The 15,115-nt window shown below is 51.0% G+C and overlaps 2 protein-coding genes across 4 annotated transcripts in view; one reads left to right on the top strand and one right to left on the bottom strand.

The window, feature by feature from the left end:
• Nucleotides 1-9,794, bottom strand: part of S100PBP (S100P binding protein) — a 28,046-nt gene extending 18,252 nt beyond the window's left edge. For all 3 annotated transcript variants that reach the window (XR_012838615.1, XM_075773731.1, XM_075773732.1), the window contains exons 1-4: nucleotides 9,724-9,794; nucleotides 6,123-7,465; nucleotides 5,806-5,900; nucleotides 4,988-5,092 (exon numbers count right to left, since the gene is read on the bottom strand). Coding sequence is in view for 2 of the 3 variants with exons in the window: in XM_075773731.1 (XP_075629846.1) it covers nucleotides 4,988-5,092; nucleotides 5,806-5,900; nucleotides 6,123-7,328 (1,406 nt within the window). In the remaining variant the exon portion in view is untranslated. The remainder of the gene's footprint in view (nucleotides 1-4,987; nucleotides 5,093-5,805; nucleotides 5,901-6,122; nucleotides 7,466-9,723) is intronic.
• A 49-nt stretch (nucleotides 9,795-9,843) lies between these two features.
• YARS1 (tyrosyl-tRNA synthetase 1) lies at nucleotides 9,844-15,101 on the top strand. The gene is made up of 14 exons (XM_075773730.1): nucleotides 9,844-9,985; nucleotides 10,068-10,132; nucleotides 10,358-10,504; nucleotides 10,611-10,786; nucleotides 11,019-11,148; nucleotides 11,449-11,529; nucleotides 11,879-11,971; nucleotides 12,161-12,296; nucleotides 12,524-12,609; nucleotides 12,943-13,078; nucleotides 13,405-13,499; nucleotides 13,635-13,828; nucleotides 13,968-14,109; nucleotides 14,339-15,101. Exons 1-14 carry the CDS (start codon nucleotides 9,970-9,972, stop codon nucleotides 14,447-14,449), a joined length of 1,608 nt encoding a protein of 535 aa, XP_075629845.1. The 5' UTR covers nucleotides 9,844-9,969; the 3' UTR covers nucleotides 14,450-15,101.
• The last annotated feature ends 14 nt before the right edge of the window (nucleotides 15,102-15,115 follow it).

Genomic DNA, 15,115 nt, shown 5'->3' with positions numbered 1-15,115 from the left:
TCTCTGAAAATGCCTTCCCCATTCCTTGGGGATTGCAGCTGGTACCCAATTTTCTTGTTATGAGGTTTTAAAAGGAAAATTACATTATAAGGCTGCACCTCGGTAAGTAACAATATGAAAGTTTAAAGAGTGTCCTTTCAGGAACACTGCCTTGTGTTTTGTTACCCTCTTCGCAAAGCTCTTTTCTCCCAGCCCAGCAGGAAGGCTGAGGGTTCCACTACACAGCAGTTTAAACAAGAGGTAAATTTTCCTCAAAGTGCTGTACACATGTTAAATACTCTCACTTGCTACATCTAAGCACATTCTGAAATAACAAGACAAAACCCCACAAACTTTAAGCAGTCTTACAGGAGTAAGATTAAAAACCAAATTACATTTCAATGACCTTAGTTATCTCCAGGCCTCAGAGCGTTACAAAGCTTTTCCACATCATTAGAGGCTGCTTTGCCCCTTCTGCATTTTGAAAAAAGCCCACTCTATCTTTTTTTCCTCAATTGTGCAGATGCATCAGCATAACTCAGGAAATAGCATTTCTAAACCGCAGACCCATCTGAAGGAGCACAACCCACCACAGGGGTCACACTCCTGCAAAAACATGATCAAAATAGTTGGTTTGGAGAAGGAGCATCTGGCTGGCAGAGGGTCATCACATCCCCAACACAAAGAGTTTCATTTCTACAGCAGTTGCTCAGCAAGAGCAGCCAGTGACCAGATTAAGTCTCAAGCCAAAGCAACTTGTTCACACGAACAGCTGGGGAGATATACCTGTATTACACTCAATGTATATTTATTGTAAATTCAGAAAAGCTATGTTGGGAATGGATCATACAGGCTGCTCCCTAGAGTTACATGGGTCGGAGCACCAAACTTTTGCTCATCACTCGAGCGCTCCACCACCACCGATCGTACAGCCAGTGCTGTTTGTATACACAGAACAAGCACCTTCACTCAAAACAGCAGATCTGAAGGCCTCCTGTAGCAAATCCTTGGCAAGAGATGGTTTAGCAGAATGCAAGAATCCTTGAATTTGTGGTACAAAATATGAAACAAACAGTAACTCCAACCTTGCCGTAGTGTTTGCCCTTCTGCTCGCTCAGAATAGGTACTACAGCTCAGTGAAAGGCAACTTCCTCAGAATATTGCCCTTGCTGAAGTCCACTTTTCAAGGTGCTCTCAGTACAGAACAGCATGTGTCCTTGCCCAGTGGAAACTCAAAGGTTTTTCCATCCCGCCACTGCAGTCATGTGATTAATGTGAATCACAGTTCTGCGTAACACTTCCAGGGAACACAGCGTCTCTTGAGCAAATCCAGGTCTCCTTCATAAACTGCAGTATCAGCTTTTATTTACCCAAAGGAATAACATCGTGTCCAAAAAAGATACTTCTTGAAGAGATTTCAGAAGTGGTCTTGAAAGATCCATGTTTTCAGGCTGGATTGTTTGGGAGGAAGGGAGGCACTCCAAGACAGCTAATGAAAGGCAAACTCTCACACACAACAGTTCATATGGTCTGCAAAAAGCTGATGCAAGATGTGTGTTTGACAAGAAGAAATCACAACTTTTCACAAATTCTCAGCCTTCCTATACAGCAGTCCCCCTTCCCTGGCCAGAGTCACAGTCTAAATGTGTCATGGAAACGGGGGTCATTTCCTACTGTTGGGGTGCACCCTTCACCCCTGCACCTGAGGGAAGACAAGAAGTTGTGCAAACTACCACCACAACTCACAAGTATTTCACATCAGTAAGAGGTTTGAGCTCTTCTACAAGAGGTAAAGTCGCAGGAGCAGACTAACCCTATCAAGTATTTGGAGAGAGCTATTAGTACAGTGCCTCACATAACTATCTAACCCAGGGCTCAGAGTAAGAATCCTTGTGGCCATTTCAAATGAGGAAAGGGGACAATGACACCTTAGATAAGTGAATTGCCGTGGAACAGAACTTAAAACATTTTGATTTCTTTCTCCTCAGGCACAGTCCACACCCCATCCTTCCACAACAGTTGAGACCAAACTACAGATTTAAGATGAGATTTCCAGGCAAGTTCCACTCTCATTTAGAAACCAGGAGCTCTGATTATGTCAGCAAAAGTACCTGCAAACCGAAGCCATGTGGTTTGTCACTTGAGAAGCCCCTGGACCAGTGGTGTAGCCCAGGGAGCATCACACTCTGCTGAGAACAGCTAAGTCCTCCCACCACTCCCCGCACAGTAAGCCTCCTTGCAATCTGCTTTATCAGTTCCTACCCCATCCCTACTCCAAACCCCATCTCACATCCCTTTTGAAATTTAGTGTTTGTAGGTGGATTTCATTTGCTTTGAAGTGAAATCTTCCTCCTAGGCTCAGCCATAAATGTAATTCCTCCTTTACGTCAGCCCAGTCCAAGTCCTGTACCTTCCCTGCATGCTTTCCACTCAAGCAAAATGAGTTTGGGCAGGTAAGAAATGTTTCAAGATTAAAGCTTTTTTCCCCTCAGCCAGCTCAGTATCAATCAACAGACCAGACTCTTTCAAGGCAAAGTCTGCTAGCACAGCGTTCATTTGTATTTCACAGATTTGTTTCTCCTTGTGTTCCCATAAACCGTTCTCCCTTTTCCATCACCTTAGACCTGGGGTGCCTGTTTTTTTTAAAGATATTGATCTTTGTTATTACAGTAAGACCAGATGGTCTGTGACTCTTTATAAGATATTTCCATCCTCCTCTCCCTTTGATTCAAGAAGGATCCAAGAAAACAATTTATCAGGTTTCTCTGAGGTTGTAAGAAGCCTGATAAAATTGCTAAGCATCATAAACCTCTACCAAACAAACCAAGCCTCAAGGAGAACTCCTGGTGGAGTCCTGCTAGCAGAAGGACTCAGAGACAGCAGAGGTTGGAGGTCAGACGGGAAGCTGAGCTAGCTCCTAGGTACCCAGGGTGCATGACTCTCCAAATAACATGAGAATACTTGTCTGAGCAGCAGGTGGTGCAAGCGCTATCTCACATGCACAATTGCAACGTCAATGACCTGTGAAAGCAGATCTCCTGAAGTACAGATGTTTGGGTGGAAACCAAGAAAAGGTTATGTTTAGAGAAGGAAATGGTTTTTCTGTTAAGTTTGTCCTTCCCCGGCCCATTTAAAAACAGGCCTATCCAGCTACAGACATCGCCAAGGACAAGACACGTGCTTGTTGTTAGCAGAGCACTAACATCCAATGCCAAGAGTCACAATTATAAAAGCAGGAGCCTCATTACTTCTGTAGACTGATACAGAACCAAGCAGAATTGCCGAGGAGGATCTCATCAAGAAGGATACGATTCTATTTACTGTTGGATAAAGGGCAATAATGAAGTGTGAATGCTAACAAATGGTCAGCTGGCAGAAATCTTTTGTGGTCAATTATCAGTTTCAGCCACCCATTTCCAAGCAGATGTTCAAATCACATCTCATTTTTACATCTGCTATAACGCAGCCTCAGCAGCATTTAGACTCCTATGGGAAGCTGCAAATAAATTTATCTATTCAGATTGAATATCCCCTAGAAACTAGAATGAGAGGAAGAACAACCAGAACCACGGGTTATCTCCCAACTCACTTGAGATGGCTAGACATGAAAAATTTACCCTGAATTTCTTCCAACTAGTCAATATTCAAAGATTGCACATGTGGCAGCCAGTGCAACACACTCACCCAACACAGATATAAGAAAATTGTATTTATAGAGAACCTGCAAGTGCAAGATACCATGCAGATAAGTGAAAAGATAAAGGCTCTGCTGTAGCCAGCCTGTAATTCACCCAGACAACATATGAGCAAGAAGCAAGAGACAGGATACAAGGAAGAGCAGACAGATCATATAGGAGAGGGGATGGCAAAGTCAAACACTACCACAAGACAAATGCCAGGAGATTTGCAATACAAAACAGAGCTAAGTATCTGTAGCAGCAATATATTAGTTACTGCTTCCCAACGGCAATTCCCTTGCTGGCTCTGAAACCTACTAATTTTCCTCTAGGAATTTCTTGGTATCATTCTGCATTTCTGCCTCTCCTACGCAAATGATACACAAGACATGGCTGCAGATCCAGGTGCACAGAAGTACCATACAGGGTCAAAGTCAGCTCACTGAGGTGGTTTTTCTATGACAACTGGGAAAGCCCATGCTGTCGGGCTGAATTCCAAGCCTACAGCTATTTGGAATAAGAGAGGTTTGCACTAATAAGAAAATCAAATTGTGTGCATCGCAGACAATGTTCTTCCCCAGCAAAATAGATCTCTATTTCACTCACCAGCCTTGTTCATTTGGAACTCCTGCCTGATTTTCTGTGACTCAGAACATACGTCTTGCATTTTTAATTTGAAAGGAAGAGAAAACAGGCCATTTTAGCTTTCGTTCCATAGTCCCTTCTGCATTACTTATGCTGTATTCATACACTGGAAAGCAGCCCTGTGGCTATGCAGCTGTTCATGCTGCCCAGATAAGTGCAGGCTCCATGCAATGAGCCACAAAACTGTCAGTTTCTTATAACTCTCAAGAAATGACAATTATTGCACCCATGAACACTCAGAATAACCACAGTGGGAGGCCATCTCTGGAAGCTACCAGAACACTCTTTGCCCTTCAGAACATCCCTGTCCTACCCATCAGATACTGCTCTTCAGCTGATATCCATACCCGCTCCTTACAGACACCTTCCTTTAAACCCTTGCAGCTGATAGCTCTTGGATGACAATGTTGAGGGGAGCAACATGTAGAAGGTGTCAATAGTAAATCCAAATCTCAGCACTTAAGCTAAATATTCCCTGAGTCTGCGCGCATAGTTATGGACTGATAAGAACAAGTTACCGCCCAACACAACAAGCCAGAGCTCAGCTCTACTCCTCCCAGGTAACACGGACCTGTTTTGTGATGCTCCCAAAAAATACAAGTTCAGCAATCCTCCTGCTAGGATATCCATCCTCCTCTCTGCCCTCCCCACCAGCACAGCCTTACCCCATCCCACCTGGGGGTTACCTGGTGTAGGAGCTACCATTTTCTTCATATGGACGTGCACACTCTGGATAAAAGTGTTTGTTTTGCTCAAGCTCTGCTTCCAAAATGCATGTCCATTGATGCAGTCTTTAAAATAAAAGACAGCGTTATTTTTTTTTTTAGACAATTTGTCAAATTAGGTTACAGAAGACAGAGAGGACAAAGTATCCTACAGAACTAGTACAGACATGAACTTCTTGTAGCACTATTCCACAACTGCAAAAATAAAAGTATTTGAATAAAACTGCAAAGATAACATACTGAGAGCAAAGCAGGAGAGAGCATCAGCTGAGTGAACCAGCAAGTCACTGTCCTGGTTAACAAGCCAGGAACCTGCAGTGAGCTGCAGATTTTTTTCATGTTACTCAAGGCCACACTGGGAACAGCCACACACAGAACATCTGAGTGCAGCAGGTCCACAGCGGCCACAGGGAAGAACCACCGAACTGAGAGCAGAAGACAACCACCCCTGCGCAGCAACCAGTGGTGCTCTGCTGCTGCCATCTGCCGGAAACCACTCCAGAAGGAGAGCAGCCACCAAGCCAAGCCAGCACAAACATCTCCTTCTGCCCAGGAATGTCGTAACCACCTTCCTTCCCATTTGGAACAGCGCTATATTCTTCCCTCTCTTACAGTATCTTACAAGGTAAAATATTAAGAACTTTTCCCACCATTTCAGTGCACCTTAGGAAAAAAAAAAAAAGAGAAAAACAGCAGCACACAACCAACCAAACTGGTTTGGGAAACTGCCGAGATATTTTTCAGAGTGCAAAGGCATTTAAAGGCTCCTAAGAAATTACCTTTCCTCCTTCTGTGGCACAACAATGACTTTGCCTGGCTTCTTCCCACTGGTTATCTCTTCCTGCCCAATCTGGCCTACAGCTGTATCACTTAACTAGAAAGATAAGGAAAGAGGGGATTAACACCTAATAGAAAATCATTCTGTGTAAGTCTTGCTTATACAGTTACATGAAAACCACACTTTCCTCCAATTGAAAAACCCTCCCTTACTGTGTAAAAATGCACACTTGTGTGCATATGGACATTACTGGAAGTACAAATCAAAAGGAATGGAATGAAAACCATTTTAGTTACAAGAATGAAGATGTGTGTTTACTTTAATGCTGTTTGATGGCTCTTCAACTTCTGAAAATTCCTGCCCCCCATCATCCTCTGGAGAGTCTAAATTCCTTGAAAAACAGCTCTTTGTTGCTTTGGAAAGTTCTTGGTTCCTGGACCCAGCAGATGGCATGGGACACCTCGGCAAAACAGGTGCTGAACTCTCCTCAGCTGCACTCTGGCCACAGGCAGGGCCAGAAGAGGGCATGGGTCTTTCCACACCATCACCACAGAAGCGAGACACATCGCTGCTTGCAAAGGGAATCTTTCCCAGGCGATCCTGCCTCCAGCTTCGCCAGCCATTAGACATCAGCCCCTCTGAGGATTCTTCAGGAACAGAGCTACTACCAGTTTTATCATATTCTAGGCAATCATTTGTGATTGCTTCTGAAGCTTCTCTTTTGGCTTCCCCAAAACAATTATCCTCCAGAGGCAGATCTACATAGTCAGCATCAATGGGGCTGAGACTCAGAAGCTCCTGAATATCAAGGTCAAACAACATGCAAGTTACTTGGGCTGACTGCAGATGGTTCTCATCCAAACTAGCACTTTCATTCGAAAGGCTGGGATAACATCCAGAACCGACTGAAGAACACTCTCTGGACAGAGGTTCATTTGGTTTCTCCGCGATCTCTGAGGTTACGTTTGCATCGTCACTGATGACTGATGCCCCAGTGCAGCTGCTGCTCTCCTCCTTTTCACTCTCTCCATTTACATTTTGGCTCAGAGCGCTTTTTGTAGTTAGGTACCGCTCAGATTCCACACAATCATCTGCCAAGATTTCCTGGATCTCTTCCTCAGTGTAATTGAAAGGAGAATTCCCTTCTTCGCTGTCTGACAGTTCCAACAAGGAGTCATCTGGCTCGCTATCATCAAAACATCTGGTTGTATCTAGAGAGATGGCTACATCATTGTATTTTGATGCAGAAGAACTGGCAACAAGGTCATTGTGACCAGTATCATCCAAAAAACAAGAGGATCCTTGAAAGCAGGCAGAATCTGGGGAAGAGAGCAGCAGTTTCTCTGCTGGATTGGGAGTGCTACAGAGGTGACTCAACACACAAGCTTTCTTAGCTGACTGCAGGGCCTGAACCTGCTCTGCAGAATCCAGCAGCCTTTTGGCCCTGGGAATTGTACTATGAACAGTGGGTTTAAATTCATGACAAAGACAAAGCCCAAAGGCATGAGGGGAATGGTCATCCATGTTGCTGTCAGTTCCCGTATCTCAGTGACCCTGTGTCTTCTGCTTATGGCTCTAGAAGCCTGTTCTGATTTTCATCCGATCCTGGTGCCCTTTGATCAGCCCTTTCAGACAAGAAATCAGCAACAGTCAGCTCCAACCTGCCAGCAAAAGACAATATCTGAAATAAACTCAGCTGTTTTCCAAAGGTGCAGTAATATAAGGGGGAAGGCAAAAACACTAGCTCAGGCACAACAATTTTAACCCCCTGGTCTCTGTTACCTCAACTCCTGACCATTTTAGGTCTTAACCACATGTAACAACCACCAGTCCCTCATTCCGTGAGCATTCTCACCCACGAGGTTGTTTGGCTTTATCAAGCTGGACTAATACAAGCCCAAATCATCACCACAATCTGCACCATCTCCTCCAAAGCTGCTGTCAATCAGTTGTTCTAACACCAGATACCAGTATTCACAAATTATATTCTTTACAACCTTCCATTTAAAGTACAGAGCGCACTTCAGATGTTAAATCAAGCCTCACAGACCTCACCCATCTCCCAACCCCCACCTCCGTCCTTCAAAGATACTAAACAAATAGTCTTTTTCAGGTTAGGAAAAAGTGAGCAACGGAAGAGTGACTCGGTCAGGGAGCTAAGAGAACATTCAGCAGCGTATTAGTCACTAACATACAAAACATAGATTATAATGAAAGATCACAAGATAAAGAACCTTCCTTCCTGTAAAATTCAATAGTTTAAAAGTATTCACAAACAAAACCTGTTTTCCTTTCCGTGAGGACTCACTAACATGTATCTTTTGACTTGAAAGCCCTGCATTTGATTTTCACCCAGCAGGAGAATCTGGGCTAAGGAAAGCTATTTCCTGTCCTCCTCAACCAACAGATTTAAAGGAACACCTTTTGTCTTTCTGTTTCTTTGACTACTTACTGCTTTCAAAAAGGGGGGGTGGTGGTGGTGGGGTGTGTTACCTACTCCAGGAATAAACCCCAGGCAGTTCTGCTGCCTCCTCTTGTTATTCACTCCAAACAATAAAAATCAGCACTTTCAGAATAATGCTGTAACCACATTGAATAAAGAAAATACCACAGGAATCAGCAACATACATACAAAACCTATACAAGAACATACGGAGCCATGAGCAGTCCTCACCAGATAGCACTTGCCTGGAGTTCTGCAGTTTAGCTACAAGTGCTCAAATGCTTCAAAGAAAAATAAAAGACAAAAATAAATTAAACATAGATTTAGCCCTACAGAGTGTAGCAGTCTGTAAATCTAGCTCCTAACCAATAAAGACTTGAAAGAGAACCAAATGTTTTAAGCGTTTTTGCTGGAACAAAAAGTGCATTTGGAGATGTTTACATGTTCAGCTTACAGAAAAGGAAATGGTTTCTTTGCTGCCATGACCTTCCCAATTCACCTGACGGCAACCTACACTGGGTCTGTACTTCCAGCCCTACATCAACTGATTCTGGAAGCAGAACTCTGGTAACTATGCGACTGATGATGCACAAATGACACGAGGCCACACAAAGCCCCCTGCTACTCCCTGTAGAACTGTGTGTTGAATCCAGGGGCTGTTTGGGGATTTACATCAGGGTAATGCTCCATTAACAGTTTAAACGGTTCTTAAAAGCGATGTAAGACAAGGCTGCCTGCCTCTCACTCCTGCTTGCACAGTCAGACCACGCTGGAGCCAGCTCACCCCCACGTGCAAAACCACCAGCCACGGGCAGGCCGTTCTTCTAGGGGCTGCCAAAGGAAGGCTCTTTGCAAAGTTACACACTTTATGTGCGTCTCTAGCACAGCTTCAGTAGATAAGGAGGTCAAAAGACAAAGCTACTGAGAAACACAGCTCAGCCGAGGCTCACGGACTGGCCACCTTGCCTGCTCCGCTGCCCACAGCCAGACACAGATCTCACAAGCCTGCAGCACTGCTGGGGGGGAACGGGGAGCAGGGGGCACCTGCCAGAGGAATCACGGGCCACAGGGCAACGGTCCCCTCAGCCCCGGGATCTGCCCTCCACATGAGAGAGCTTCTCCCAAAGAGCAGAATCTCCAGACGCGGGGACCCTGCTCTCCTCTCACCCCGGAGCACCACGGCAAATCCCAGCCGCTCTCCTCCGCAGCTCCCTGACCTCGCCCTAAGCCACGGCTTCACTCGTACATGCTACGGGCCTGCCCCTGCCTCAGCGGCCGCCTCTCCGCTCCCCCTGCCGCGGGCACCGCCCCGGCCGCCCATCTCGCCCCCTCAGAGCTGCGCGGGGCCGAGGCCGCCCCGAAGGAGGAGCCCGGTCCGCCCCCAGCTCCTCCTCCCGGCCAGCCCAGGCGGCGGGTGCTCCCCCGAGCCGGAAAGAGAAGTTTAAAAAACCCCTAAATAAATAAACAAAGAACTACAATAGACCAATGAACCGCCGGGGCCTCGGCCGGGCCTGGCGGCAGAACGGACCGCGCTGCCTTCACCCGCCGCCATCTTAACGGCGGAATGGCCCGGCCTCCCCCGCGCGAAGCGCCGTCTCATTGGCGGAGCGCGGCAGGTCCCGCCCCAACGCCCGGCGCGCCCCGCCCTCTCTGATCGGCAGCTCGGTGCTCGGCGAGCGGAAGTGACGTCCAGGCGCGGCAGGCGAGCGCCGAACGGAGCTGATGCAACCCGGGGAAGGTTGGTGGGGCTGGGCCGGGGGAACCGGGCAGGGCCTGGGCACCGGGCAGGGCCTCCGGTAACGCTGTCTCCTTCCTTGCAGCCGCCGCCATGGAGGCCGCGCCCGGCCCGCAGGAGAAGTATCACCTCATCACCCGAAACCTGCAGGTACTGGGCGGGGATCGGGGCCGGGGGGGGATCAGGGATGGGCGAGGCCCTGGGTGTAGCGGAGGGGGCCCGGATCAGCCTCTGGACCCGGCAGGAGCCCCGGGGACATGCTGCCTGCGGGATGGGCCGGAGCCCGGGCACGGCCCGTCCACCGGCCCACGTCCTCCCCCAGCGTGTTCCCGGGGAGGCTCAGCCGTGCCGGGTGTGTGTCTGGACCCTCCACAGGAGGTGCTGGGGGAGGATAAGCTCATGGCCATCCTGAAGGAGCGAGAGTTGAAGATTTACTGGGGAACTGCCACCACGGGCAAGCCGCACGTGGCCTACTTCGTGCCCATGTCCAAGATCGCAGACTTCCTGAAGGCTGGGTGTGAGGTAGGTGGCCAGGCTGGGAGCTCTGACCCTGCAGGACTTTGTCACCACAGCAGGAACATGCTGTTCCCCTGAGCTGTGCAGCACTGACTGTCCCCCTCCGTACTAGGTGACAATACTCTTTGCTGACCTCCATGCTTACCTAGACAACATGAAGGCCCCCTGGGAGCTGCTGGAGTTACGCACCCGCTATTACGAGAACGTGATCAAAGCCATGCTGGAGAGCATTGGGGTGCCCCTGGAAAAGCTGAAGTTCGTCCGGGGCACTGACTACCAGCTCAGCAGGTGAGTCCTGGGGTGTCTGGTCCTCTCGGGAAGGAAAAGCCTGACCCAGGGCTCTGCCGTTCCTGAGCTTGCCCTGTTTCTGAGCCTGCTCCCAGGCACTGTCCTTCAGGGAACAAAGCGAAGGTGCCCCCAGGCCTCGGCTTCTCTTGATGTGGCCAGAACCAGTGTTTGCGTGAAGCGGCTCTAAGAGATGTCCTCGTCCCTGGTGTTCACAGTGCTGTCCCTTCCCCAGGGAGTACACGCTGGACGTGTACCGCCTCTCATCTGTGGTGACACAACACGATGCGAAGAAGGCGGGAGCAGAGGTGGTGAAGCAGGTGGAGCACCCCTTGCTGAGCGGTTTGCTCTACCCAGGCCTGCAGGTGCGTCACGGTGAGGCAGGTCAGCAGAGCCTCTTGGCCAGGGAGGTGCTGGACAAAGCTAGGACCGCAGGGACGTGGGAGGCTGAATGCCAAGGTCGTTACGCTCCACCCCGATATGACACCTGGCAGCAGTACAAAGCATAACCCGAGCACAGAGCTGCTTTTCCAGTGACTCTGGCTGGCTGCTGGGCAGCAGAGGCTGGGCAGATCCCAGGGGATGAGCAGGATCTCTGGGGGTTAAGCACAGCTGGAGTGCAGAGTTTTGAGTCCAGTCTCAAGGCTGTGTGTGTCTCTCCACAGGCCCTGGATGAGGAGTACCTCAAGGTCGATGCACAGTTTGGAGGGGTTGATCAGAGGAAGATATTCACCTTTGCAGAGAAGGTGAGGAACGGGGGTGTTTGTGAGCCCTCTGCGATGCTGGTGCCTGGCTCAGGGCTCGAAGACTCACTAATCTGTTGGAAGAAACATGTCTGTGATTTTGGTTGGCACAACGGGGCTCTTCACAGCTCCTGCTGCTGCTCTCGTGGTCCGTAGGGTTCCAGTGTGCAAAATAGTGCTGCCACATGTCCCTGACTGTGCCTGTCAGTGCCTTGTGAACCTGTGACAGCTTGCTGGGTCCTGTTATTCTGGGTTCCCAAGTTATCTGGAGCTGGGAGCAAACAGGGATTGTGAGTTAAAGGTGATCTTCAGGAGAGGACAGTCCGTGACTCGCCTCCTTACTTTTTCCCAGTACCTTCCTTCCCTGGGCTATGCCAAGCGCATCCATTTGATGAACCCGATGGTTCCTGGTCTGACAGGCAGCAAAATGAGCTCGTCAGAAGAGGTTGGTCCCTGAATGGTGGCTGTGGTCAGGGGTTCTGTGGGAGGAGGGGTTAATAGCCGCACCCCAAGAGAAGGTGTCTTCTCTCTCCACTCGCACTGGGGTCTAAGAAGAAGTTGCAGCAACTCCAGCACGAGTTGTCTCTTTTGGGTGAGAGGTTGGGTAAAGGGTTGCAGAAATCTCTTCCTGCAGGACTCAAAGATTGACCTTCTGGACCGCAAGGAGGATGTGAAGAAGAAGTTGAAGAAGGCTTTCTGCGAGCCAGGGAACGTGGAGAACAACGGTGTCCTCTCCTTCATCAAGCACGTCCTCTTCCCCCTCAAGTCAGGTGAGGGACTCCCCATGCTCGGGCGCTGGGGCTGGTTTTCCCTGTGGGTAAGAGGAGGGGACGGGAGCGTGTGTCCCCCTGAAGCCAGCTGCCCCGAGTCCCCCTCCCCAGCCCCTGCTGCGATCCCCTCAGCTCTTGGGCGTGGTGGGGCGGGTGGTTTATCTGGCTGAGCAGGGGATGAGTCTCCACTTGGGTTTATCTGAGCCTTAAAAATCTGTGTGTCGCAGAGTTTGTGGTTCTGCGAGAAGAAAAATGGGGAGGAAACAAAACCTACACAGCCTATGAGGCCCTGGAGAAGGACTTCGCTGAGCAGGTGAGTGCTGGGAGGGACTGAACCCTCTCCCTGTCCCTGAGGCTCCCAAGAGCAACCAGGGTGGGGCTCTGAGCAGCAGTGGAAAATCTGTCCTGGGAAGAGGTGTGGAGCAGAGCGTGGCCCAGTGGCTGTAGGGAGGCAGGGTGCTCCCAGCCTCTAGAAGAGGGGCTCTGTTTTCCGAGGGGGAATCAGTCCGAGTGCTGGGGTTCATCTCCCCACCCTGCATGGTCTCCAGTTCCTACCTCTCTGGCCTCAGATCAGTGACTCGAATTCTGCTTCTCCCCCTGCCTGGGAGGAAACCCCGCAGGAACCTGTCTGTGTGTCGCAATACAGGTCGTGCATCCCGGAGACCTGAAGAACTCGGTGGAAGTGGCCCTGAACAAACTGCTTGACCCCATTAGAGAGAAGTTCAACAGCCTAGAACTGAAGCAGCTGACCAACGCAGCGTATCCCAACCCATCCAAAGCCAGTAAGGAGCTGCTGGGAGCTTGGGGAAGCGAGGCCCTGGCCATGCAGGGCTGGGTGGGAGAGAGCCCCTGCAGGGGCTGAGGTTAGAGAGTTCTGAAACTTCAGTCTTGGGAGCAGCCCCGGAGAGCATTAGGAAGGATGAGGAAAGGCCAATGCCAGGACTGTTTGCCTGCCCCAGAGAGGACAGATGCCAGTAATCTCTGGTGCTTGAGAGGCCGGCAAAGCGGAGGAGGGACTGTGCTCTGTGGTATAAAGACAAGTAGGGAATTCAGCGAGCCCCAGGGCCAGCACCCTGGGTTTATGCTGAATGTTCCCTTTGCACTGCAGAGCCTGCAGAGAAGAGTTCCAAGAACTCAGAGCCAGAGAACGTGGTCCCATCCCGGCTGGACATTCGCGTTGGCAAAGTGATCAGTGTGGAAAAGGTATGGGCATAAGGGGGAGAGGGGAGTAACCTTCCCACATGGAAACAGAGGCACTCGGTGCATGTGGGGGGTCCTGCCCCCTTCTCTGCCACCCCAGTCCCCTCCCCTGCTCCTCACCTTGCCTCTCCTTGGCAGCACCCGGACGCCGACAGCCTGTATGTGGAGAAGATTGATGTGGGTGAGCCTGAGCCCCGCACCGTGGTCAGTGGCCTGGTGCAGTTTGTCCCCAAGGAGCAGCTGCAGGACAGGCTGGTGGTGCTGCTTTGCAACCTCAAGCCCCAGAAGATGAGGGGTGTGGAGTCGCAGGGCATGGTGCTGTGTGCCTCCAGGTGAGGGAGGGGGGCATTGGGGCCATACCCTTCCAGGGGTGCAATCTGGACCCCCTTCTCCTGTCCCAGAGCCTGGTGGTGCTCCGGGGCAGGTGGGTGCCACCTCGGGGTGACTCTGCTTCCTCCACACCCTCAGCAGCGTGGGGGAGCCACGGAAGGTGGAGCCCTTGGACCCGCCAGCTGGGTGCTGTGCCGGGGACCGCGTCTACGTGGAGGGCTACGAGGGCGGGGAGCCCGACGACGAGCTCAAGCCAAAGAAGAAGGTCTTTGAGAAGCTGCAGGTGAGGGGCTGGTCGGAGTAGCTGGGGCTCCAGGCGACGAGTGGGGCGGTGGTTGGATGCTGCTGGCCCCACCTCTGGGTGACCCCAAATTCGCTGTTTGCCGCTCGGCGCCCATGTTTGCTACTGACAGCAAAGCTGTGGAGACAAACCTCCCCACTGGCCGAGCAAAGGCGCTGCTGCCCTGCCGGCCTCCCAGGCCTGACCCTGCCTCCCCTGCTCTGCTCCCCAGGCCGACTTCCGTGTCTCCGAGGACTGTGTCGCCCAGTGGAAGCAGAGAAACTTCCTGACCAAGCTGGGGAGAGTCTCCTGTAAAAGCCTGAAGGGAGGGAGCATCAGCTAACAAGCACCAGAGCTCGTACCTCCTGCCTGGCCCCCTCCACTACCTCAGCCAGGCTTTCCTCCCGTCTCTGCCATGTCCTCCCCAGCACCCCGAGCCGGGGGCTCGGCCCCGCGGGACCTGGGGGCTCTGGGACTGAATTTGCAGCTTCCTACCTGGAGAGCTGCTGCCACCATCCCCCTCGCCTTGGGCCTGCTCAGCCAGCGTCCGTGCCTCGACTGCGGGCCAGCTCCGGGGACTTGCGGTGGCACCACACCTAAGGGACCTGTGTGACTTTGTGCCCGTGGCCTCAGGCTCTACGCTGGGGCCATCGGCTCGCTCCCAGTTGTGCCATGGACTGGACACCCTTCCCGCTGTCCTGACTGGGATGGCATGTGCAGGTGCTGCAGCGAGGGCAGAAAGGGAAGGCTGCTTGCTCAAACTTGTGTTGCTGCTAAGGGAGCTGGGGGGCAGCTGCCTGGCAGCCAGGTGGGCCCCATCCCCTGCTCTGCCCGGGCTCCCCCTGCTCCGCACTCAGCCTGCCCGGGGCTGGGGCTGCTGCTGGTGCTGCTCTGCACTGCCGGCAGGTCCATCCTGAGCCGTGGGGGGTGTGGGCCTTAAACACTGACTTGGGAACCATCTGTCTGTTGTAAACTCAAATAAAATGTCGAGCTGACTGTGCCCGGGTGT

The sequence above is a fragment of the Balearica regulorum genome, chromosome 22, assembly GCF_011004875.1.
Source record: "Balearica regulorum gibbericeps isolate bBalReg1 chromosome 22, bBalReg1.pri, whole genome shotgun sequence".
In the NCBI taxonomy this organism is placed as follows: domain Eukaryota; kingdom Metazoa; phylum Chordata; class Aves; order Gruiformes; family Gruidae; genus Balearica; species Balearica regulorum.
This window is presented reverse-complemented; position numbering and strand designations above follow the sequence as displayed.

Bases quoted from the DNA above. Each gene is read 5' to 3' on its own strand.
- YARS1 (XM_075773730.1), top strand. The intron at 12,610-12,942 runs GTGAGTGCTGGG...GTCGCAATACAG, and splicing joins AGAAGGACTTCGCTGAGCAG to GTCGTGCATCCCGGAGACCT. The intron at 13,500-13,634 runs GTATGGGCATAA...TCTCCTTGGCAG, and splicing joins AAGTGATCAGTGTGGAAAAG to CACCCGGACGCCGACAGCCT.